Here is a 26,246-nt window from a genome sequence, read left to right as displayed (position 1 = left end):
TTTTAAAAATCTATATACAGTCATTTTTAAGTTGATTGGAGCTCATCCAGAAAATCATTACTTGTTGGTAAAAGGTTAAAAATTAAGGAAACTTAAGTTTTGAAATTTTTCACAAAGCTCTTTTTATGTCTCTAAAGTAGTAAAAGGCCAAGTATTTTATAAAGTGTCCACACAAATTATATTACTGATCTTTCATCATAATATGGAATAGTAGTTACACTCAAGACATGAAGGAAAAATATCCTTCAGGGCTTGGCTGTGAAATAACTGACGTACAATAGAATCACTCACACTAGCAGTTTTTCACTCCAGACTTCAGGAGGGGTGTCAGTTTGTGGATGGGCAAGCTGGTGCCTCGTTCAGCTCTGCCCTCCTAATAAGACCAGGCTGACACAAAGCTGCAATTATTCTGTGGTGACATCACCACCATCCTGCCTTTTCGCTGATATTTGAATGAATTATTCTTACGTTGCACAATGGAAGACTTCAACTTTGAACCTGACCTAGCCGTGAACGTGTGTGAGTTCTTCTGGCAATGCTTCTAGCACAGACAGAAAATTCTGAAAGCATTTGCCAACTTGAAATGTAGAGTCCTGTCGGGAAGTTTTTACATATTTAATCACCTGCCTAATTAACTAAAAGAGATGCCACACTTTTTCAGAATGCATAAAGGATTACCCAAGTGAAGTCCCGAGATATCTATTCCCAACTGTCTTTTAGAAAGCACAGACCTTTTCAATGATTAAATAGGAAAGAAAAAATTAGGAGTGTTAGGATTGATAAAATTGGCATCCAAATTACAATAATTCTGATTGTAGTAATCACTTATGGCCCTTGAGGTTTGGTTTTTTTTCAGCCTCATAGATTAGTTATTCGATTATGCCTTCCATCTCACATTAACTAAAGCTCTTTAAGGGCAAGGCTAATGTTTATTTCACCTTCTAATCACCCCTAACTCTTCCATCTTGCCTTGCACATGGTGGACTTTTGTTAGTGTGTGCTGAGTGAAAATACCATATTTGTAATGTTGTCACATATAGACATTTATTTAAATGCTTGTAATTTACTTACAGAGCAGGCACAGTTCCTTTTTCTCTTTTATTCTCTGTTTTTTGGGATTTTTAAAAATCTTTTTAATAGCTTTTGGGGGAGAAAACTAAGAAGGAATCATCAAATCTGTTAAGATTAGGTTTCCCAGAAACGAACGAAACTGTGACTTTAAGTAACTTAAGTAATATGGAACAATGCAGAATAAGATATAACATAAAAGAAGTCCATATGAAGGTAGTTCATTGCTAGTGTGGTGGCTTTATTGTCATCAAAATCCTATGCTACTTCTTCTGTGTTTCTACTCCACCATTTTAGCACACCATTTCCATTCAAGTTCACCTCATAGTCTAGCGTGGCAGTTGGAGCTTATATTATTCTGCTCAGATTGCCATGACAGAATACCACAAACTGGCTTAAACAACAGAAATTTATTTTCTCCTAGTTCTGCAGGCTAAAAGTCCAAGATCCAGGTGCCATCGTGGTTGGTTTCTGCCAACCTTGGTTTCTTTTTCTGTCCTTCCCTTTTCTCCTGATGTCTCCCTTCCTGACTTGTAGACGGTCACCTTCTCATTGTGTCCTCACGTGGCCTTTTCTCTGCGTATGTGTGTGGAGAGAGAATCTCTGGTGTCTCTTCCTCTTCTTATCAGGATACCAGTCTTATGGGATTAAGGCCTCACCTTAATGGATAACATAGCACCAAGTTGTCTTTTAGCCAAGTGTACTGCTGCCCTGCATAAAATAGTTTTATTGCTAAATAAAAGTAAGAAATGGATATTTAGAGTCAACACACCATCTTTGTCATATCCAGAAATTGTGCTAGCCATTGAGGATGAGAACATGAGTTCCTAACTGTAAGTTAGGTTATAGTCCAACTGTAAGTTGATTATCTGTAAGATAATATAATATGTCCTGTGGGATAAATATGTAAAGGTTCTATGGGAACATAGAGGAAGAATGATTATCAGTGGGGGCAGTTGGGGAAGGTGATCTTGAAACAGACTTTGAAAGAGGGATGGAACTTCATCAGGCTAAGAAGTGATTCAGCTGAGAATTCAGGATGTTTGGGGGACTGCAAATATTAAAGACTGGCCGTAACTTGATATTCTTAACCAGAAGTGGTAAATGGGATTAGAAAAGTGGAATGAGGTCTCATTTTAATTAGTTTAAACTGTTATTGAGGGAGCGGGACAACGTGTATTGGCCTCTGGAGAGCCACCCAAGAATAAGACAGTATTATAACCAGATATGTGTTTTTAAAAAATACATTTCTGACAACAGAATGGAAGATAAGTCGATGAATTTATAGACAGGCATTTATGCATGTGTGTTTTAATACAATAAACCCTTCTGAGGAAATGTGTAGATTCCATTGATGGCACAGTGTGCAGTCTTTGTTGTTGTTATTGATTCGGTTGTGCTAGTTTCTGCCCCTTTAAAGATCCAAATAATAATTTAAGATCAGAAGGTTGCAAGAATACATGGAATGGTGAGCAATGATGAGTTCAGCAAGCTTTCTAAAGTTGCAATACTTGAGGAAAATTGTCAAATATGCATTCTCATTCATCTTCCATAATCTTGCTATATCCTGTTTAACTTTGTTCATAATTGTAGAACTCTTTGGCATTTTTTCTTCCATATTTAGATGTTTATATTCTCAGAAGTAGATGTTCAAGCCACCTCTAGCATGCTGGGCAGTTCTAAATTGAATGATGGCCTCTTTCTTTTACATCTTCCCTGAGTGTCTAGTGTTCATGAAATAAAGATGGCCAATGGAAAGTCAGTAAATGTTACTTGACTGACTTCCATATTTCTTAGCTAAACTTCTCCCAGACAGAGTAGGGGATTATCAGCTCCTGCAGCAGCACACGTGTCTCTTTCTTAATGTAACTCTCGGTTCCACGGTGAGGATTATCTGCAGTTCTCTGAAGAAACAATGATCCATCCATATAAATACAACAGTCCTAGGATATGAAATAAGACTGTGGACAAGAAGTGAGAAAATTATGGAAATAAACTAGTGAAAATTCTGGCAATCAGTACCTTTTCAGGCCAGAATATTTGTTTAAGCAAATAGTAAATGTTGGCCAATCAGAGTGTTCATTTCATTTCCAAAATCTTTGGCTTTTTTGGCCCTTCCAGGCTGACCCTCGGTGATTTTTCACCAGAGAGCGAATACGAGAGGCAGTTCCCGTGCAAACCACACTTGGCCAGAGCTCCACCATGCTCTTGCTCACGTTGCCTGCCTCTGAAGTTACCACATATCCCCCTTATCCCAATCATGCCTCCTTATATCTTCTGCTGCTGACCCCCACCCCTTACTCTCAATGTCACTGAAAGTCTTGAGATTGTAGAAAATAGGAAATGGGTAAAGATAATTAATACCATCCACTCAAATTCTTTTATTTTGTGCCTCCTTGCAGCTCTAAGAAACAAGAGTGGCATCATGTTTGTTCTAATTTCTTTGTTAAAAGTTATGGAAATAGGAAAAAAAATTGTGAAGCTCTCTCCACGTGGGGGGAAACATCAGGAATGTGAAGTAAGCGTTTTCCTCTAAAAACATATAAAGTTAAAGCCACATTTTTATCTCCTTTTGGATCCTATTCTCTTCCTTACCTTTCCCCCAGTCCAGAAGTAACTTCTACCTGAATTTTAAGATTCTTGTATATAACAAGTACTTAGTCACTGGTGTGATTCTAAGCACCAGAATACTTCCATTTAAGGAAAATATTGGTTGCCAGTTCTGGGGGATATTGACTATAACATCTTTGTTTACTTCAATTTCAAGATACCCTGTTAGACTAGTGGAAAGAATGTAAAAGATGATGCTACTAGATAGGAATAGAGTTTGGATCCAAGCATGTTACTGAAAAACCAATGTTCTAAGTGCTAAAATATCATCATGGTCTTAGCAACAACAATTATAGCTAAGAAAACAAAGTTTAGAGCTATCTGAAAACAGAAAAGAAAGCATCAAAAAGTTATCTCTTTCCCCTGAAGAGAAAACAAGCATTCTACTGACCTTGCCCTCTGAAATATTTCAGCATTCCAGGCTACTGAGAGTGTTCTTCGTATCTTATAAACAAACCCCAATGTCCTTTAAAATACTTTCTGATTTATTTTCCAGTTTTTTTCAGGTGAATAACAAGTTATATTCGTTTGGCTTACATTATTTCCTCTTGATAGACTGGACAAGTTTTAAATTGAGCAGAGGTACCAAAAACTTTTGAATGAAAAGAATGTCTGGTAGTGAATGATATAATGGAAAATTGCTGTAATAAGTAGCTAGGCAAGGAGAAAAATTATACAGAATCATTTTAGCTTAAGTGGTAGTGTATGTAGTATTAGGGGCAGAACTGAGCCATTCAGAAGAATTAGTCTGCTAAATGGCATAGGAGAATCAATAGTGGCATCTCCTGGTGTCTGGAATTTGAAATCGTCGGTTAAAGCTCCTGGGTAACTATAGAATGAGCAATCAATTTCTTGTAGATTTTGTTTTGGTTGGGGTCTACTGTTGGAGTTTGCACAGTATTTCATTTTGTCACTTAGCTTCATCAGGCTCTTTATTTATGTTAATGTTTGACCAGTCAAACCAGAAAGTATTTACATAACCATATTCCATCAAAAAAGGAATATTATAAATCTGTATACTCTGCCTCCTGCTTCTGAGCAATATGGCAAATAAAAAAATGAGAGATTAAGGCAAGCCAAATCAAATGCCCTTTTGTGGTCCTTGGCAAAACGAAATTAGGTAGACTTCATTTTATGTGTTGATTCTGTTCTTAAAAGCTTGCATAAAAATCAAAACATTTTTAAAAGTCTAGGCATACTCTCTCTTTTAAAGAATATTATAGCTGATGAAAATGCCAATAATTACTTCCAATCTGAATAATCTCAACTAAATTTAACTGATTTTTTTTCACATGTTGGAATTTCACTAAGTGAGGAATGTCTGTTAGATTTTATAGGTGATACCATATTGTAGTATGAATGATCATATTTTTAAAAAGCTTTGAACCTTTACTTCTCAAATTTCAACAATCTAAATAAGTGCTTTCAAGAAATATGTATATTTGAAAATTTCTTATTATTCTTTTCTGTTCATTTCTATTTTATTTTTTGTGTCATGTTGAAACATATTTTCACTTCAATAATTTTAGCTCCAAACTCCAAATTGTACAATAAAGAGAGAATGGCTTTTGGCTCTTTTTGTACTATTTGTACATTAGGTAACTGGATAATCATTTTTTCACATTTTTGAGATGTTCTTCGTTCAATCTCAGAGTCAAATCTTACCCAGCTACCATATGCATTCTGTCCATTGATACCTTAGAAAAAAGAACCTGAATAAAAAGTTGTACCTTTATTAATAGATTCTTTTCAATGCATTTTATTAATTTACACATAATTTCTTCTCAGTGATATATATGAGCCAATAACACATTTCCAGTCCTAACGCTGTTTTTGCTAGTATGCCCAACAAGTAGTTTCATGGGTCCGGAAAGCAAACAGGTAGTATGCACAGTGATATGAGTGATTTTCAATTTCCTAATTTCCACTGGAGTTATTAAATACATAAGCAAACAAACAAACAAAAAAGTAGGATAAGCTCACTGTCCCAGGGAAGCAATGGGTACCACTTCAGACAGTATCTGAAGAGGTAACCATGTCTCACACACTTGGACTTGTGTATGGCCTTCACAAGCCGACACTCAAGCCATCTAGAAAAACTGTCCTATGAAATGGTAGAGGAGAATCAATGATGGATTCTTAGTGCCTGGAATTTGAAATTGCCAGAAAAAGCTTTAGGTAAATTGAAAATCATTTATTTTACAGTGCAAACTACCTATTTGCTTTCCTGGCCCTCAAAAGTACCTGTTGTGCATACTAACAAAAGTAACCTTAAAATTGGCAAAGTCTTATTGTCTCACCGAGAAGAAATTATCTGTAAATTAATAAAATTCATTGAAAAATTCTCATTAAAGAAAGTACAACTTTCATGCAGATTCCTACACATCCAAAGACTCCGTATCTCATATATCTGGGTAAATACTTGAATAGGATGCAATCCTGCTCTGGTGTGAAGTGTCGTACAGCTTTCCATATGCAGCAGTCCATGCTGGGTAGTCACAGAAATGAATGAGTTCAGCTCTCAGGATGCCAGGGCAGCTGGAGAACAGAGTTCTGTGCTCATGTTGCTTGCACAAACACACAAGTTGTGTTTCCCACAGCAGGGTTCAGGGACCCCTAAGGTTCTGCAGCTTTTTTATCCCATAAAACACAGAGCCAGAAGATGATGCTGACAGGGTTCAGGCATTGGGTTCTGAGACTGTTGAAGAATTTCAGGAAAAAGGACAGTCTGAGAATAGCTGGCAGAGCAGGCAATTATTTGTGGTGGGAGGATATGGGAAAAGAGCAGATGTCTGTAGATACTACAAAGGAAAATAAACACTGTGGAAGAACAAACTTATATAGAAAAATTTAAAAGGGGGATTTTTAACAAAGGATGTTTGGGAAACACTCTATCGGAGTTTAATATTCTGGGCAGCACTTAAACGAAAGGGGATGAGTTCTTACAGCCAGAATGACCTTTCTGGTAGAAATCTTCATTTCTCTGTTTATTCCACCATGTTCTACTTAATAAACTTGTATTAAACACCTACTGTGTGCCAAGAATTAGGCCTCTTTGCCTCCTTCCCACCAGCCGTATACAGATACACATATATACACACACTCGCTTTGAAGTTCAAATGCCATTTGTAATAACTGGGGGCCCACAGGACGTTAACACTAAAAGTCAGAACAATTCTCTCACTACAGCAAGCTGAAGTTAAACAGCAGCTTGCCAGGATGAAACTGGGAAAATGTTTGAACACCGAGGTGTTTGTTTGGATTGGCTTTCCTGGACATGCTGACGGAGGTAAATATCTTGCTGACATGTTACATCATTTCTGATGAAAGAACTTTGAATGGTGAGATTAATTGAGCCAGTTGTTTCCTTACATAACTGTATAGGGAAGTTGCGATTGTTTGAAGGAGACACTGAGTTGGAGATGGTATATTTTCCAGGAAATAGAGATTACCTGTTTTTGAGATTATCATGTGTTTTCCAAATGCTACTGTTGATTCTGTCCTCTTGCTCAAGCCTCTAATATTGTCTTATTTTCATTCTACTTTTATTTCCTGTGTCTTCACCACTGGAGCTCTTTGGCCCCTCCTTCTCAAGATTGCAATGCTGTGAAAATAATCGTCTCAGATTTCAAATCAGCTAGAATGATGAAGCACTATAACGTTTTTGGACAGATTCGGTTATACCATTGATCAGATTTTATCTTTTAAGGCAAGCAAGTAAACCAAAATTGAGATCACTCAGTCCATTAAGAGTAATTAAACTAACTGAGATTTCAGATCCACAGCACTGGTATTCTGAGGATGTCTCATTATATATGACAAGGTGAGGAAAAGCGCTTCCACCTTTCACCAACTCTTATCGTTTAAACGTTTTTCTTCTAACTCCCTGGAGTGCCTCAAAGTTGAATACATTTTATCTGAATTTAAGGAGGAAAAAAAGTAAATTTGGAGTTATGTAAGATACTTAATGTATCACGTCATTAGTTATAGTAAGCATGTATGACTTTAGGGGTTTATATCCAATGGAGCCAAGGTGGATGAACACTTTCCACCAGGAGGCTTTGGTACAGTAAGAGGGAAGAGGTACACAGGATGGACCAGCACCCAGATTTGGGGAGTACGAGGGCTCTGCCTCTCTGCACCACAGAGGGTGCACTGCCTAGGTGTGCTGATTCTCAGGTGGGTCAAGATGGTACTCAATTAGTATGGCCTGACTCTGTCAGAAGAGTCGCTGCAGGCTCCTCCTGTCCTTGGAATAGATTTGTGGTCTTTGAAGTAGGTTATACTGGAGTAGGTTGCCACTGAAGGGAGGGAGCCTCGACTTGCTGTTGGCTCAGAACCTGGGTGGTATCATAAATGTGCACTACCTCTGGAGGGACTGCGATGAGAGTCCACGGGATCTAACTGCAAGGACTGGGATCACCCGCACTCCTCCTCAGCTAGCTCTTCCTTGGACGGCCTGATACCCTCATCTCAGATGTTCTTTACACATGTCATTCCAGCCAGATGTAGAAACAGGAAACTTGCTGTGGAAATGAGTCAATGAATCCACTGTCCTGCCTCACTGATATGATGCATCTGTACCTCTGTTCAAGATACAAGGTCACCAGAATAGGGTGGAAATCCTTTTCCAGAAGAAAAGTCAACTGCCAGATGGTAAACTGACCTTGGATTTTACCTACGAACACAGTTAGCTCATTTATTGAGCATTCTCTATGGCTACATGCATAATTTGTGTTTCTCACAGCAACCAATACCTGGCAGGCATTTATAAGGTCATTTTAAATATGATATACTGAGGCTCATAGAGGTTAAATCACTTGCTGTAGTTTTCTGAGCAAGGCTGTAAAAGTTGTGAAAGCAGGAGCACCATCTTCTTGTGACTGTATCTCCAGGGCCTAGCATATATCCAACCCAAAATAAAGACTTGATTCAGATTTGTGGAGTAGTTGAATAAATATGAATAACTAAATAAATAATATAAGTGAAAGGGCTAGGTTTAAGCCCAAGTTCATATATCTCTAAACATCACCATCTTTCTACACTACCAAAGAATTTTCTCTAAAAATCATTAATGAACTATGATAAGACAATTATTATTTCCTATCTTAATATTGTGACATCATTTCACTCTTTATATTAAAAATAATAGAAATAATGTTAACTGCATCATTTCTCCTATTATTTCTAGATGGGATCAATGTATAGGAAGTTATTGAAAGAAAGCAATAACATTTTTTAAAAATTGTTTTACTGAGGTCGTATTGGTTTATAGCACTGTATAAATTTCAGGTGTACGTTATTAGATATCAGTTTCTGTATAGACTGCATCGTGTTCACCACCAATAGCCTAGTTTTCATCCGTCACCATACACATGTGCCTCTTTACCCCTTTTGCCCTCCCGCAGCCCCCTTCCCTTCTGGTAACTACTAGTCTGTTCTCCTAATCTATGTGTTTGTTTATCTCCCACATATGAGTGAAATCATAGGGTATTTGTCTTTCTCTGTCTGACTTATTTCACTTAGTATAATACCCTCAAGGTCCATGCATGTTGTTGCAAATGGCACAATTTTGTCTTTTTTTATGACTGAGTACTATACCATTGTATATGTATACCACATCTTCTCTATCCATTCATCTGATGGACACTTGGGTTGCTTCCACGTCTTGGCTGCAATAGCATTTTAATGTGTATCCCTAGTCACCATTTATTTGATAGTCTCTTGCATTGGGCTTGGAACTTAAAATATTCAAAATTCCATTGGCTATTAAATACTCCAGTCTGAATATTACTAGATCAGAATTTCTGGACCTCTGTGAAAAACAGACTCTTCATTAAGAAGTAAACAATTAAACAGGCTGCAGTAACTTTTCTTGGAACTCAGAGGATATGTGGAAGAAGGAGGCCTTCCTTCTACTGGAGAGTCTCTGGAGATGCCCAGACTTTGCCCCCTTCATTCAGCCTTTCCTGCCAGGCCTACCCTCAAATACTCCAAAGCTACGAGATGATGAAGAGCTCTCATGGGCCATTTGAGGGTTGTGCTGAGCTGGGTTGTTATTTTTATTTTTATTAACGTGACCAACCCAATAGCTCTGTAGTCACAAAAAGTCTATGATTTGACCCCAGAAGACCAATGTGGAAGTCCATTCTCTGCCACTTACAGACCTTGGTCTTGGACAAATCACTTAACCCTTCTGAGCTCCAGTTTCCTAACACACAAAAAGAGAGTAATGATTGCTGTCCTGCATAACCTCCACAGTTTATTGACTAGCTCAATACCATTATTTATATGAAAATGTTTGTAAGCAGCGAAATGTTGGTAAGCAGATAACACTGCACGACTACAGGCTAGTTCTCCCTCTCTCTTTCTCTCTCTCAGTTAGCTGTCTTACACATCAAATGCCATCCTGTGGTAAGCAAATTGCATCAAATGATCTCTTTCACAAGAGATACATTCAAAAGAGACAATCTCATCTTCCCCCTCAGTTTTCGGCCCTAAGATGCATAACATATGTTTGGAGGAAAGCAAGCTTTTTCACTTCTTTTCTTCTTAAACATATATGTTTTAGCTGAAGTCCTTCACGTAGCTTTGTCTAGAGCTCTGTATCCATGGCTTCTCTCTTACTCCAATCTTCTGCCTCATTCCCAACATCCTCCCAGCCATGGCTACTGTTGCAGAGCGTCCTCCCTAAGTTGGCTTCTTAGGAGATCGAATTACACGGACTCATAGTGGCTTCTCTTCTAAACCCATCCTCACGAGACCTTCTCCCAGCCCTTCCCAGTTTTAGGGCTAAGGTATAAAAATTGAATCAGTGTGAATGATTTGGGAATCCTGGGGAAATGTGGGCAAATTCTGCCATCCTGAGCCTCCTTCTCCTCATCTGCACAGTAGTGATAATAATGGTATTTAATTGTAGGTTTGTTGGCAAATTAAATGAGAAGGGGTGTGTGAGGAGTAATACATAGTAAGAACACAATATTGTTGATATTATTAAGGGAACAATATCTTTTGGTGGTACACATGAAATCAGAGTTTACTTTGACATCTGACTATTGTCTGTGTTTTATTTCCTATTATTTTCATCCTGTATGGCTCTTTAAGCCACCTCAGTTTTTTGTTGTTGTTTTTTGGCTTTGATTAAGAATAACTGTGATTTTGCTTTGCTTCTGGTACATAAAGTTCCAAGACAACTTAGTATTAAAAAAATGAACATTGAACTAGAAGTTATGAGAAGCTTCTTTTACTGTTTATGCACTCCTTTAAATCAAAATAACAAGATGTAAACTATTTTTTGTATGTCATCTCCTGGGATTTGGGCTCCTTGGTGCCTTAACAAACATGAAAGAGGCTGATTTACAATCACTTTGGGCAAATTGCCTGTAGAATTCTGAGGACAGGAAATGAAAAAAGTACAGCACACACCCCCGGACATTCCACACAACAAGTAGAATAAACAAACAAGCCCAAAAAGGAAACCAAAAGTTCTTGGTCTTACATTGAGGGGTACCATGAATGGCCTTTGAGAGGGCATATGCTAATGACGATGAAGTGCTGGAAAAATTCTTCTAGAGGGGTGAAATTGATCCCGATTAAAGATAATCCCATATCCCTTTTGTCTAAAGGATGCTGAGTACTTTCAATTTAGGTAAATTCTATTGCCTGCATCAATATTATGAAAGAAGGGTACCGTATTACAGACCTGTACCTCTCAAACCTTAACGGGAATCAGACTTCCTGGGTATCTTGTTGCAGATATTGATTCAGAAAATCTGGATGGGGCCTGGGATTCTGGATCCCTCACAAGCTCCTGGGTGATGCAGATGCTGCTGCTCTGCAGGCCACAGTGGTTTTCTTCTTCCACAAAATCATTGGTGGTGGTGTTCTGGTGCTTAGCTACAGAACGGTGGTTTTCAGCTCGAGTGATTTTGGTCCTAGGGGAATTTGGCACTGTCTGGAGACATTTTTGATCTTCACAACTCAGGGGGCACTACTGGCATCATGAGGATAGGGGCCAGAGATGCTGCTAAACACCCTACAATGCACAGGATAGCCCCTCATAACAAAGAATTTTCTGACCCAAAATGTCAATAGTGCTACCGTTGAGAAATCCTGATGTAGAAGTACTATTTTGCGTATCTCATATGAGAAAATAATCTGTTGAAAGTGTTCAAAAAATAAATAAATAAACTTGCGAGGAAAGGGTAGGAGTATGGACTATTTAGTTTGGAGTAGAGAGTGAACAGTGTTTAAAACTGTCTTCACATATATGAAAGGCTATTATGAAGATGGTAACCAGCTGCTCTTCATCACTCTTGAAGAATGAACAGGAAATGTACATAAATGGACCTGTGCTACCCATCCATTCTTTTTCTGCATCTTCCACGCCTGCCAGGCAAATCTCTCTGTGATCTTGCAACCATATTTGTCCTGTCCTGTGTCTTATTCCTTGCAAGGACCCTCCCAAATCCTTGGGACACGTTTTCTGCTCACTGCCAAGTCTTATCTCTCCGCTTCCTTAAAAATCTGAGTTTCCATCTGCATAAAGTCTTCCTTAACTAAGATTAAATAGTTGCCAGTTCACCTCGAACTGCAACTGACACACTTCCTCTTCAACGTTATCTTTTATTCTGCAAATATATTTTTGCCCATCTCTGTGCAAGGAGCTTGCTAGAGAAGGAATAAGAAAGATGAGTAAGAGAGTCCCCGCTTTTAAGAATTTTCCAATCTAGGGAAGAAAAATCTCACACAGATAACTATAATGTAGGTAGATAGGATTTAATAATTATTTCTAAGAGCAATTTTTTTAAAAAAATACAAGATGAGGGTTTAGTAGTTAAAAGATTATTTCCAGGTGGGGAGATCAAGGAAGACTGTGTAAATAGGTATACATAAGAATCTTTTTTTATAAATAGATGTACATAAATGTCTTTTTTTGAAGAACAAATTTTCTCTAAGTTATGTACAATTCTGTACATCAAAGAAGCACTTAATATTGTTACCAAAATTTGAAGATTATGAATTAGACCATATAAGGAATTAGAGTCTGGTTTTAGACTATATTTGTGGAAGAGTTTACAGGGAGTAAGGAAAGAGGATTTTTCAGGGTTATGTGTGACTACCTCATGGTTTTAACAAAGGAGACTGAGTTTAGTCACTTCTGAATGTACTTATGATGCTCTGTGATTTTATAAGGGAGTGCTCTTTGGGAAGAATTCTTAGTTAATCTAGCAGGGGAATACTTTGGAACTTCGCAAGTATGCTTTAAAAACCAGTACCAAAGATGGAATTTGGCACCATCCATTTGAGAGAATTTGGCACCATCCAGAATGCTTGTCAGAGAATCTTACTTATAAAGGATTTCCATTACCTGAACTATAAGGAAATTGAAGAGAATGAACCCTCATTGAATATCTAGTATGTGCCAGGCATCGAGTAAACTCTTTAGATATATCATCTGTTATCACCAACAACAACACTATAAGGAGACTTTAGTATATTAGTCTAAGCTTCCACCTACTGCTTGATTCAGAAAGGGAAACAGAGCAAATCTCAGGCCGGCGTAGGAAGCCATCTCTGGGTGGAGACAATCAGCTCACCTTTCCTTTGGAAACAGCAAGGAGAAAGCTTCCTCTCTCTAGGCTTTAAATGGTAATACTTAGAACCTCTGTAATCAAAACGGGAGAATGAAGCTCTTTACATTTCATTAGTGGCTATGGTTTGCTGTAGGGCTCACTACTGGAAAACTCTCTGCAACTGTATTAGTCATATGTGAGTGTGAGTTTCTTCCAGCTCTCTCCCACACATTCGAAAATCTTTAGGTCTGGGAGTGGTAAAGATACTAAAATACTATGGAATTTTTTGAATTTTAGTACTTGTGTTCTTTAAAGTCATTATCTTGATATTCAGTCAGTAATACAGTTAATATCATAGGTCTTTCTTGTTGTTCTCAATCTTTGCTCTTTTTAACCAGAGCACAGATTTCAATGGTAACCTCAAGAATACTTTCCATAATTCAAAACATGATGGAATCTTAGTTCATTCTGTGTAACTGGACTTTGCTTTCTCTCTTAAAGTCGTTCTAGGCTTCTGTGTATCATTCAATGTTGATGTGAAAAATTCCATGACTTTCAGCGGCCCAGTGGAGGACATGTTTGGATACACTGTTCAACAATATGAGAATGAAGAAGGAAAATGGTAAGCCAGTGGGTTTTGTTGCTGTTATTTAGTTTTCTTACGAGGTAATGGAAAATATTATTTGGCTACAGTTTATTTTATGAATGAGACTTCAACAGAATGAATCATTTATGGTAGAAAATGCAGTCTAATCATTTGGTAATGGAAACTGACAAAGTAAAAAAAGAAAAATTCCCTGGCAGTGTTATAGGAAGTGGTTAGTGATTTCTGCTAAAGCCTGGGTTGACCTCAAAGAAGATCCTTATCCAAAATACTCATTGTTCTGTAATTATGTTATTCTGGCAAGAGTTCTTTAATTGTTCTCATTTTAGAGTAGCTGAAATTCAGCAGGAGAGACTGGGAGGCAGACAGATGTTGTCCTGAAAGGGTTAATATTGCTTTTATAGTGTAATACTGGGCTTATATTTTTGGTGTCTTACTGACCTACTGAGTTTGATCTACTACTTAGAATTAACCTTGCCGAATTTCTTTTATACACTTTTAACCCTTTACTATCAGTTAAGTTCATTTTATGTAGATTTTAAAAGCATACTTAACTGGTTGAAAATTACACAAGATAAATATTAGAGCTCTTTTGCTTTATATTTAACGTAATTTTTAGTAAGTGAGTCTTTTTTTTTAATTGGACCTTGTAGAAAAAAAAAGGACTAAGAGTTAGTCAAATTTAGCTTCAGTTTAATAACTTAAACTGAACAAGCTCATTTTTCTAGTAACTACAATAATAAACAAAAAGTGATTTATTTCTGCTTGGAAAACAGTGACCTATCACTCTATTTCACAGATGAAAAGATGTGGTTTTTCAATATTTTGCTTTATCTTTTAGATTTGATTAATTTGGTAATACTCCCCTAAATACAAGCAAAATTAAGAATTCGAGGTCTCATATTTTCTAAGAACAAGTACTGAATTGTAGGTGTAAACTGGAATTTGTGGGGGTGCTTCACTCTTCTACTGTCCTTACAAATATCTCAGATGAGAAATCTAATGATAGAGTATGAGTTTGTAAATCCCGTCTTTCCATCGCGTAGTCTCACTACCTTCCCCCTTTTTAAGGTAAAATGGCTTAAGTCATCCCTCTAGACACCAACTTTTAAGCATTATGCCTGCAATTCAGGGAGCTCTACCTCTGGGAGAATAACACTGAGTAAGCCAAACGGTCAAGCTTCTCTTTGTGCACAAGCTGTAAGAAACTGACACTCAGCACGTTTTTTTTAAAAAAACTTAACTTTTACATAAAACACATGTAAAAGTTAATTTTCACTAATTAATAATAGTTATATAAATTTTACAGAGGAATATAATAAATAAAGCCTTAAAGACTTAAATCACCTACTTAAAATGAACTGTCTTTTTAAAGGATACTCAAATATTGTTAAAATATTTTATGAAAGTCTGCTTTTCATTCTCTGAGATGAGGAAAACCTGTAAGCTTCCTCTTCATCCAATCTCGTCTTGCTGATTTTAGGACAGTGTGAGATCGGAAGTTCTTAATTATCTGAGTGAATCTTGGTGCAATAGAGTAAGAAGGCTGTCCTATTTCCTCTTAGGAGCCTTACTGCACCCATTTGATCTCTTCAGTTTCTTTCTGTCCCTTATTATAAGAGCCCATCCTATTGTGAGATTTCTACCCCATTAATTCTCCAGTTCATCTCTTTCAAGGCGCCAGAAGGGAGAGAAATGGGAAACTGAGAAATCAGGCCTCAAAATGGAAAACAGATAAGAGAGAGAAGTTAACATATTAGGGGAAATGTCTATAGAGCAGGGACTTTGGTGCCCACTTGAAAGCCTATGCATTGCCCAACCTCTGGCACGGAGACTTAAACATTATATGCACTCAATGACTATTTGTTGGCTAAACAACTAAATCTATTTTAATTCTCTCTTATCATAGATGAAAAAACACACACATAAAAAATAAAGTTAAAAGTGATTCTTCCATGACTAGTACCAAAAAAACCAAAAGATAACAAGTGTTGGCAAGGTTATAGAGAAAAGAGAACATTTGTGCACTGTTGGTGGGAATGCAAATTGATGCAGCCACTACTGAGAATCGTATAGAGATTCCTCAAAAAAAAAAATTAAAAATAGAACTACCATATGATCCAGCGATTCCACTTCTGGGTAAATAGCCAAAGGAATTGAAATCAGGATCTCAAAGAGATATCTGCACTTGCATCTTCATTGCAGCATTATTCACAATAGCCAAGATGTGAAAGAAAATGTACATTGACGGAAGAATGGATAAAGAAATGTTATATACATGCAATAGAATATTATTCAGCCTTAAAAAAGAGAGAAATCTTGTCATTTGTGACAACATGGATGAACCTGGAGGACACTATGCTAAGTAAAATAAGCCAGACACGTGACAAATAGTACACGGTACCACTTATATGAGGAATCTAAAATAGTCAAACTCATAGAAACAGAAAGTAGAATGGTGGTTGCCAAGGGCTGAGATGAGTGGAAAAGGGCAAGGTATTAGTCAAAGGGTATAAAGTTTCAGTTATGCAAATGAATAAGTCCTAGAGATCCACTGTACAGCACAGTGCCTACAGCTTACAATACTGTATTGTATTCTTAAAACTTTTCTAAGAGGTTAGATCTTACATTAAGTGTTCTTATCACAAAATAATAATAATAACTGAAGAAGGCAAGAGGAAACTCTTGGAAGTGATGCATACGTTTATGGCATAGATTGTGGTGATGGTTTTCCAGGTGTATACTTATGTCCAAACTCATCAAATTGTATACATTAAGCATGTACAGCTTTTTATATGTCGATCATACTTCAATAAAGAGTTTTTTTTTTTTTAAAGTGACTCCCCTAGGGAAATGTAACTACTTAGGGCCAGAGCTGAAAATAGTACTCAAGTCACTCCCAGGCAAGTGCTTTTTTTTCTTTATTAGAACTATGTTAAAAAGTAAATGTTGATAATAGCTATCTTTGCGGAATCAGACTTTACATATTAATATGCATATGAGAGTTTGTGAGCGTTTGAATGTGTATGGATGTCTGACACTTTAATTCCATTTTGACATTCCGTATTTGTAATGATTTTATGGAAAAGGTGAAAAATCAGGTCAGCAAAAACAATGCAGCCAACTGAATTTAAAAGCAAGCAAATTACAAAAATCTAAATTTCTAAACTTTTAAAGATGGCATGGTAGCTGCATATTGTTCTAAAGAGATTCAGGCACTGGTAATGTGAATTAAATTTTAGAAACACGTTTGGATATTCTGTAAGTGTTTATAGAATCAGGTAGGATGCAGCCCTACTTTAAGAAATGGACTATGGAATAACTGACATATTTGGGAGAACATAGATTTCGTTATTTAATTTTCTCCAGAAGTGATCACCTTCATAAGTCATATTTGCTGCTCATGTTTTGGAGGCTTATCAACCTCAGATTTTTAAAAAATCATCCCAACCCATCTTGGCTGAAATACGCCGAAGGAAAGAGCGCTTGCTGGTCCATTACAAGTGCAGTCTGCGTATTTGAAAAGCATGACTTTAAGTCTTTGGAAAGAATTAAAAGTTAACAGAAAAGGCAGCCTTATGCCCTCTTTACCTTTCAGAAGTTTACAGCAAAGTGTAATTTACATTATATCTTTGGCTCAGAAACCACATGTTTCTTTAGTAGCAGAACACATTATACCTCTGATTAAGATCAGCCGTTGTTCGTTATGGTTAGCATGAGCTGGAGCGTCCTGGTAATTGCATTGTGGTTCAGAAAAATTCGCAAAGAACACAGTTGGTTTAATAATTGTGCTTTGAAGAGAAGAAATTAAATGTGCTCAGCATTGCACAAGGCTTCCAGATTTAGTGGTAATCACCGTGATGGCAAGGTCTCGGCCAAATGGGAAAATACAAGATGTTGGTTCAAGGCTTTCCACTCAGTTTTTCCTTTGCTTCATTCCTTTCGGTATGTGCACCCACCCTTTTAACTGCTGTTCCAGCAACCGTTCTTGGGGGCATCAGTGACTTCAGTGGGCCTGTCTTCTCAAAGTAGATTTTCATGATGCAGATACCTCCCTAGCGAATCCTCAACCCCATACATATCAAAGTGTGTTGGCTTCATGCCGTTTCCCGAGAGGACCCTGCGTTATGCCAGGTAAGGTTTATAGTGGGCTCAGGTGATTGATGCCCTCTTTCCAATGTATGTAAGCTTTAAATAAAGCCTATTCAAGCTTGGGAGAAAAAGACTTTTTAAAGGTTTTGCCACATTTTCTCTTAGAGATTTTAATATAATATTTATTTTACATTGTTTATAACATCTTTGAAAAATTGAAATTTCCTCTTTGCCACACTTGTCATTTCTTTGGCTCACCTCATTTCCACCCCTCTACCTTTCATGACCGAAAGCCCTCCAGCTAATGGGGCTACTGTATAACTTTATTCCCTAAGATGACCAAACACTTACTCCATTTATTTTAAAAAAAAAGGAAAAAAAAGGCTGTCAAGGGAGACTTGGCACTCTGATAGTGACTTTGGCTTGGACATCAAAAAAGAGTTAGGTGAAAAGAGTGTTCATGAAATAATGTAAATATGAGACAACAATCTCCAGGAAACTATCTTTTACATAGGAAAAAAACAAATACGAAACAGAGAAGTCAGAGGCCAGCTACTCTTCAAATAAACAGAATAATGGTCATAATGACAAGATTGATTATTATGACTAGCAAACATTTCTCAGTTTACTAAATTTTGTTATAATTGGAGCTTTTTTGTGGAGAAGAGATGTTTCTCTTGCTTTGATGATCTTTGAGTTCATTGGGTGTTTCTCTAGAGATCAGTAATGAAGTCCAGAACATTCTTTAATCCTTTTAATGTACAGACAAATCATTGCAATAATGCCATATAGAAAGCAAAAATCTAATAGAAATAAATGTAATGAGTTAAAGCAATCTTGCATTAAAATTTAAAATAACAATATCCACAGTTCAGGAAACAATGTGCCTTGGGTCTTTACACTGACCCTGTGGGTTTGGGCGGACATCGTTGTTATTATCCTCATTTGCTAGACAGGAAACAGAGACTCAGAAAGAATTGCCAAAGGTTTAATATAGCAAGTATGTGACAGAGCCAGGACGTGGAACACCAGCCTCCCGACTTTCAGCCAGTTCTCTCCTTTAACAGCAAGGCTTCTCTGGAACCTTGACCTGTGGAAATGCCTCCTGTATCACCCAAAGGCGGATTTGGCATTCTACTTAAGCAAAATATCCAGCCTCTAAAATGGAAAAAAGACTTCACAATTAGGACCTCTTATCAGGTCACATGAGTCTAGAATTCCCAGGTCTGCCTTATTCAGATTCTTAGAGGGTTTGACACAGTCATTCATTCATTTATTCAATAAATGTCCATTGAATGCCTATTTCGTACCTGACACTGTTATAGGCACTAAGGATATATGGCAAAAGACAAAAATTTCTGCTATTGGGAAAGGGGGAGACAAAAAATAAATAATCAACTTGATAAACAGGTAGGTTATATCATATGTCAGAATGGATAAGTACTTGAGAAAAACATGGGGATTGAGAATGCTGGAGATTCCTGAAATTCCATAAACTCTATGCTGATACTTTCCTAGAATCTTGTTATCTTTATGTAGCTTGCGAAAAGTGAGGCTTACTTGGGATTAAGTGGCAAGATATATGTATTTTCCAGAGCTGCATGCTGATGTCAGAACAAATAGCTCCCAGGAAAATACTCAAAATTATTTTATGTCTGATGTCCTGCTAACTCTAAGCCATTCTTTACCATGGTCCCAGCTCTCAAACTGCCTGTCTCAATCCTGGCCTACTACACTCTACCACTTTCTGAGCTCCCACACTTCAGTCTTTACTTCTCCAGAATACACAATAGGCCATGGTTCCAGTTGCAGTATCAGCAACTCAAGGCGCTTTCTATTGCCCTGGAGGTCAAATATAAGCTCGAGACCCTTTCCTTCAAAGTCCGCTGCTTAAAATCTCAGCTTCCCTGCTCCGCTTTATACAGAAGCTTTACACTGTGTTCCTGCCACCCGTACTTCTGTCACCTTCCGTTTTCCGCCCTCGCTCTCCTGCTTGCACACTTTTGTCTAGGCTAGCCACAATCTTTCTTCCCTCTTGCCCTGTCATTCACAATAACTTTACTGTTAACATGCTCTTCAGGACTCACTTTGATTGATTATCCTAGATTTTCCCCAGTTAGTGGTACATGTTTTCCAGCTAATCAGTACTCCTCTACACACTTAGAATTTGAAGGGAGACACTAGATCAAAACGTTATCTTCCCTTTCCATTTAAGTTAGCTGTTTCTGCATACCAAGTCACCCCAAAATTTAGTGGCATGAAACAACACTAAGTGGTTATTTCTCAAGATTTTGAGGCTTGAGTAGGTGTTCCCCTGCTGCCTAGGGAACTGCATGAATGCTCATTCGTGCAGTGCAACCCTCTGGTACCTCAGTTGGGACTAGAGGGTCCAACATGGTTTAACTCACATGTCTGGCATCTCGTGTTCTCAGCTCAAGCGTCCTTTCTCTTCCATGTGGCCTCTCATCCTCCATTAGGCTAGACCAGGCTTCTTCACTGCCTGGTGGTCTCAGGTTTCCAAAAAATGTAAAGTGCTTCAATGGAGGACAATGGCAGACAATGTCACATCACGAAGGTACACAAAATTCCAAACCATCTGTGACAGTTACAAACCTCTGGATACAGAGCCATCGAGAGCCCTGCCTAGGGAATTGGTGGCTTTTCCTCATTTCTAAGACAAACTTGTCGTTCTGGATCCACCCCTTCTACCTGCACAGGGACTCTACTCCTCTCCTGTGACATCAGCCTTTCTCTTGTTATTGTTTTTTTCTCACCATCCTTTAACCATATCCAGGTTTACCCCATAATAAATTTAAACTCACTGCAAACCTTTAATGGTTAGCCTGAAAAAAGAAGCCCACATTTATCGATATGGCCCATCTCCCTTAATTTTTGCTAAGTTAGTTGAAATGAAGTCTGCTCTACACTCACGGCTCCCATTCTTGATATTCTTTCCTTCTTTGGCTCTGTGACACCACCTTTTCCTGATTCTCACTCTCTGATCACTCCTATTGGTATCCTTTTTTCACTCATTAAAATCTTGTGTTATTTTCCCCTAGATGTCAACCTTCAGCTCTCTTCTTACTCTTCTGAAGTGGTAGCCTTTACTTTAAGGGCTTTAGCCATGCTCATAGCATGCTCATATATGTTCCATGTGGTTTCTGGACTCTTTTCCTTTCCTCTATCATTTTCCCCACCTCCACGTTTGCACGTACTTGGAATTGCCTCCCAATTGTCTACCTGTACCAAAGTCTTAGTCTAGGTTCTGCTTTGGGGGTGACCCAAACTAAGACAGCTTGTATCCTAAATATTTCTAGACTTGGTTATCCCTTCCTCTCCACTCTCTTAACTCAGATCCTTCTTTCTCATCTGGATTACCATAGGAAGCCTTGCCTTCACTCTCTGAATCTAATTTGTCCCTTTTCCCGGTTTATTCATGACACTGTGAGCAAATAAGCTTTATAAATCAGAATTGGTCATGTCACATCCCTCTTTAAAAGCTTCAGTGGTTCCCAACTTTCCCCTCCATATAATAAATCCAAAGTTCTTGAAGTGGACCCTGAGAACATTCATGATCTGGAGCCTGTTTTCATTGCCAGGCTCAACTTCTACTCCAGCTGCACTGAGCTATTTGAACTTATCAAAGGAGCGGTGTTCTTTCTTGCTTCCAAGACTTTGCTGAAGTTGCACCAAGTTCGGACTAGTCAGTATTATAATGGTACATTTTAGTTTTGCTTCCCCCCTAAATTTTAAGCAACCTAAAAAATTGTGTTTTATCCGTCTCCTATCCCAAGAGCCTGGCATAAATGCTGGGCATGTAGAATGTTCTTAATAAATATTAATTGGCCTATCTAGCCTCAACTTAAATATTTTCCATAACAGTAGGTGCATTACTTTTCTCTAAACTGTTTTAACTATAAAACCAGTTTGATCAATCACATTACAAAAAGATTGAAAATATTGGGGAAAAAAATCTAACCATAAACTCCTTAATATAATTTGATTTTGGGTGTACTCCCTTTTAATCTATGCCTATCATAGAAGTTCCATCATCTGAAAAAAAAAAGAAATAATAAAAAGAACTAACACTTAGCACATTATATGAGCTAAAACTGTTTTCAGCATTTCCTATACATTGACTCATTTAATTTTTATGATGATCCTGTGAGGTAGCTACTCTTATTTCCATTTTACAGATGAAGAAACTAAGGCACAAAGGGTAATTGACACATCCTAAACCATACAGCTAAGTAAATGGTAAAGCCGTGATTTGAATTCATGAAGTCTGGCACCAAAGTTCTTGCTATATTTTATGGAGAAGATTAAATTACCTAATACATGGCAAGCACTTAGAACAGAGTCTAGCACATGGCATAAATTAAAAAATGCTGGCTATTTTTATCATTGTTATTATAATGAGTACATTGAATATAATGTGGTATCTTTCACTTTAAATTGTCATAGGTTATCACTAAATTAGGTACGTTTTTACTTTAAATTAAGTCATAAATAATTTTTAGTTCTACCATGCAATCTTATTAACTATTGGTTTTTATGACTGCACAATAGTCTATATAATGAGCCTGCAATAGTTAATTCATTCTTGCTGTTGACCATATTTCTTTTAATTTTTCATTATTATATGTAACACTGTGAGCATTATCTTTATATATTAAGCTTTTTCCCCTTAACTTAGGTCATATTTTTTAAGTTAGATTCCCAGAAGTAGGAATTATGCATTAAAGGGCTTGAACATTTTTATGGTTATTTATGCATATCAGAAATGGCTTTGCAAAGGCATTCTATCATAACTATGTTTTAGGGAGTCCAACAATTCAATATTTGCAATTGTTATGAAACTTATTTCCATTACTGATAGCTTTGCCCAAAGGACTTACACAAAATAAATTCCATCCGTTTTCAATATGACAGACTTTCAAATATTTAAATTTTTTAAAACGTGTGCCTGATCACCCTGCACTCATATACAGCATCTCTGCTCTCCTTCAGACATTTTTTCTCCATGCTAATCATACCCAATTTTCCCTCAGGCATCTCTAGCCTGACAAAATTACCAGCCTCTTAACTGTCTGAGTCACAGTCTCCTAAATACATTCCATTGTGCCTATGCCCCTCTTAATTTGGAGATTCCAGACACGGTCTGACAGTGCAGAGCACAGAAGGGCTATCACTTTTCTTGACCAGGGCATCTATTTCCAGCAATGCAACCTAAGGTCACATTAGCATTTTTGGCACTAAAACACTATTGGCTCATGGTTTACTTGCTGTCAACTAGATCCCCCATGACTTTTTCACTCGAACTCCTATTAAGACAGGTTTCCCACATCCTATACTGACGGAGATAATAGTAGGCAGTTAAGTGAAGTTACTTACATAAGTTCTTATTAAATTTTAAGTAGTTTAAGTTTCTCGTTCCAGAATGTTGAGACACTTCTGAATGCCCAAATAGGTACATTGATTTACTTGATGAGTACCTTACTGCTTTCCATATCTTTACTCAAGTCATTAATAAAGACACAAGCTAAGACAATCCCACATACAGTCTTAAGGTAGGTAATTAGAATCCTTTGGTTGCTAGTAATCAGCGTCTTTGGATATAGCTGTTCAGCCAGCAATGAATCAGCAGCTACCGATGCACCCAAGTCCTTTAACACTCGACCACATTCATCCATCCTATTCCTGAAGATATTGTAGAAGACCTTGTTAAATGGCTTCTGAAGACTAAAATAAATCATGATTATATTTTTTCTGTTAATTATTATGAGAGTGATGTATAATTCTGTCTAAAAAGACAATGTGATTTTAACCTGGGTCTCCTAACTATCCTTATTTTCTAAATTCTTAAAAACTAGCATATACTAATATTAAATCTTATGATGATCAAATGTTTATATTTCCTGACTTGTCTATGAAGTTATCAATTCCTCACACGAAAAAACTAATTTATACTTCCCTGTGTGTTTTGTAAACTAACACAGCAACAGGCTTAGCCAACAATTATTATTTCATCCCTCAAATAAAAAATATGATAAAGTAATATATAATACAAAAACTGCAATATTCTAAGACCTCTCCCCTATATATTTTATGTTTTTTTAATTCAAATTAATCTGCAATTTGGAGAAGACTGCTCATTTTCGATAACATAAAATTACTAACAGAGGATGACTATCTGATTATGTCTATGGGAACTGCTGTCAATTGTCTTAGAACTAGTCATAAAATAACTAAAATAAAGGGGCTGGCCCCGTGGCCGAGTGGTTAAGTTCGCGCGCTCCGCTGCAGGCGGCCCAGTGTTTCGTTGGTTCGAATCCTGGGCGCGGACATGGCACTGCTCATCAGACCACGCTGAGGCAGCATCCCACATGCCACAACTAGAAGAACCCACAACGAAATATACAACTATGTACCGGGGGGCTTTGGGGAGAAAAAGGAAAAAATAAAATCTTTAAAAAAAATAAATAAATAACTAAAATAAAGTGTTTCTGATTGTTCAAAAATGTTAATTGAGTTATTTAACTTCCAGGGTGCTTATTGGTTCTCCTTTAGTTGGCCAACCCCAAAACAGAACTGGAGATGTCTATAAGTGTCCAGTTGGGAGAAGCGAATCATTACCTTGCATAAAGTTGGATCTACCAGGTATGTAAAGTCAAAATGTTAAAGTCTGATCCTAAATTATGCCCAGCAATCTCACTGAAAATAAATTTGAACCGACTCAAGAAAATATTAAAAGTAATCTATAAATATTCTTCAATTCTTATCATTCAAATTCACGTAAAATGACGTTTTGATTCCCTCTGCCCTTTCTTTGCTTTAGAAATTCATCATAGACTATCCACAGATTTAGAAGATCTTACTAGTTTTGTAACTTTTAACTGCCTCCATTGTTCAGAATCCTTTGTAAACCAGTGGGTAACATAAAAGAACTTTTCCAAATAAACCTGCCCATCACATTTCCTCCTCAAAATTTAACTTAGTGTTTCTTTTTTTAAAAGAAAGTAGCACAAGAGGAATTTGCAACAGAGAAACATAATTTTTAAAAGAAAATAGCACAAATTAAATTTATATTGAAATAGATGTATTTGATAGAAATATCACCATAGTTAGAACGTGACTAGAAAATTCCTACTAGGAATTAATTATTCAGGAATTAGAACCCTGTCAGTCTTCTACACAATATTAAATACCATGGACATGACTCATATCCTACAGGTTTATTTCAAATACTGTATTTTTCAGTTCTGTTTTTTTCCATTTCTTTTGGTTTGTTTTTTACGAACAGTTTTTCCTTTGCATTCGGGAGCATAGTTATACCAGCTGCTTTAATATCCTTGCCTGATAATTCCAACATTTGGAGTAGCTCAACATCACTTTCCATTTACTACCTTTCTCTTGAGGTTGTGTCACATTTTCCTGTTTCTTCGTGGTTTAGTAATTTTGCATTGTGTCCTGGATTATACTTTTGGGTTGTAATTGTGGAGATTCTGCATGTGTTATGTGCCTTTGAATAGTCTTCACTTTTTGTTTTAGCAGGCAGTTTGCTTGGCTGAACTCAGTTTCCAAACTGCGTGGGAAACGGTTAAAGTCTCTATTCAGTTCTTCTAATTTTAGCTGGGCTGTTGGAAGTTTACCCTGCACGTAAACAGCTCGAGTCGTGCAGATACTTCGACAGACTAAATGCATACATTGGAACTCTCCCTGTGTGACTTTACTTTCCACGATACTCCCCCTCACTCTGCAGTTGCTGTCATCACCCCAATTTCTGACCTCTGTTTCTTCAACACAGTAAGACTACGAGTTCTATTTGAGGTTTAGCCAGTGACCAGGGCCTTCCCTTAGGGGAAAACAAACAGACGCGAAAACAGGAAACTCACCCAGTGCTAATCTCTTCTTACAAGTATAGACTTCCCTCTAATAAAGACTTCTCCTCAGTTTCTGCCTGCTTTTGGTTGCTTTCCTGTGTCTTTAGATGTTTCATAATTTTTTTTCTTTTCCTGGAGTTTATAATTGTTATTTGCAGAGGAGTTGTTCTGATAGGAGCTACTTCTCCATTATCTAAAGCTGGAATAGGGTTTTAACATTAGCATGGAGATGTTAGCTACATCCAGAGCAGTAGGGAAGTTTCTGGTGTAGTCCCTGACATCCCAGGAATGCTCATCCCGTCTCAACCCTAGTATAAAAAACTCTAATCCAGGTTATTCAAGACCAGTGTAGATAATAGCCCAGTTCTAGGTGCTTTTAAAGCAAACCAGACTAAACTCTGGGACATAGACCAA

General features: G+C 37.3%; 1 protein-coding gene across 5 annotated transcripts in view; it reads left to right on the top strand.

Moving 5' to 3' along the window:
• The window catches only part of ITGA1 (integrin subunit alpha 1), a 147,823-nt gene that overhangs the window by 38,664 nt on the left and 82,913 nt on the right, over nucleotides 1-26,246 (top strand). For 4 of the 5 annotated variants that reach the window (XM_070245859.1, XM_070245858.1, XM_070245857.1 and 1 more), the window contains 2 exon segments: nucleotides 13,755-13,875; nucleotides 24,497-24,609. In XM_070245859.1, the coding sequence (XP_070101960.1) occupies nucleotides 13,755-13,875; nucleotides 24,497-24,609 (234 nt within the window). 5 annotated transcript variants of the gene reach the window in all.

This window comes from Equus caballus, chromosome 21 (genome assembly GCF_041296265.1).
Source record: "Equus caballus isolate H_3958 breed thoroughbred chromosome 21, TB-T2T, whole genome shotgun sequence".
Classification (NCBI taxonomy): Eukaryota; Metazoa; Chordata; class Mammalia; order Perissodactyla; family Equidae; genus Equus; species Equus caballus.
This window is presented reverse-complemented; position numbering and strand designations above follow the sequence as displayed.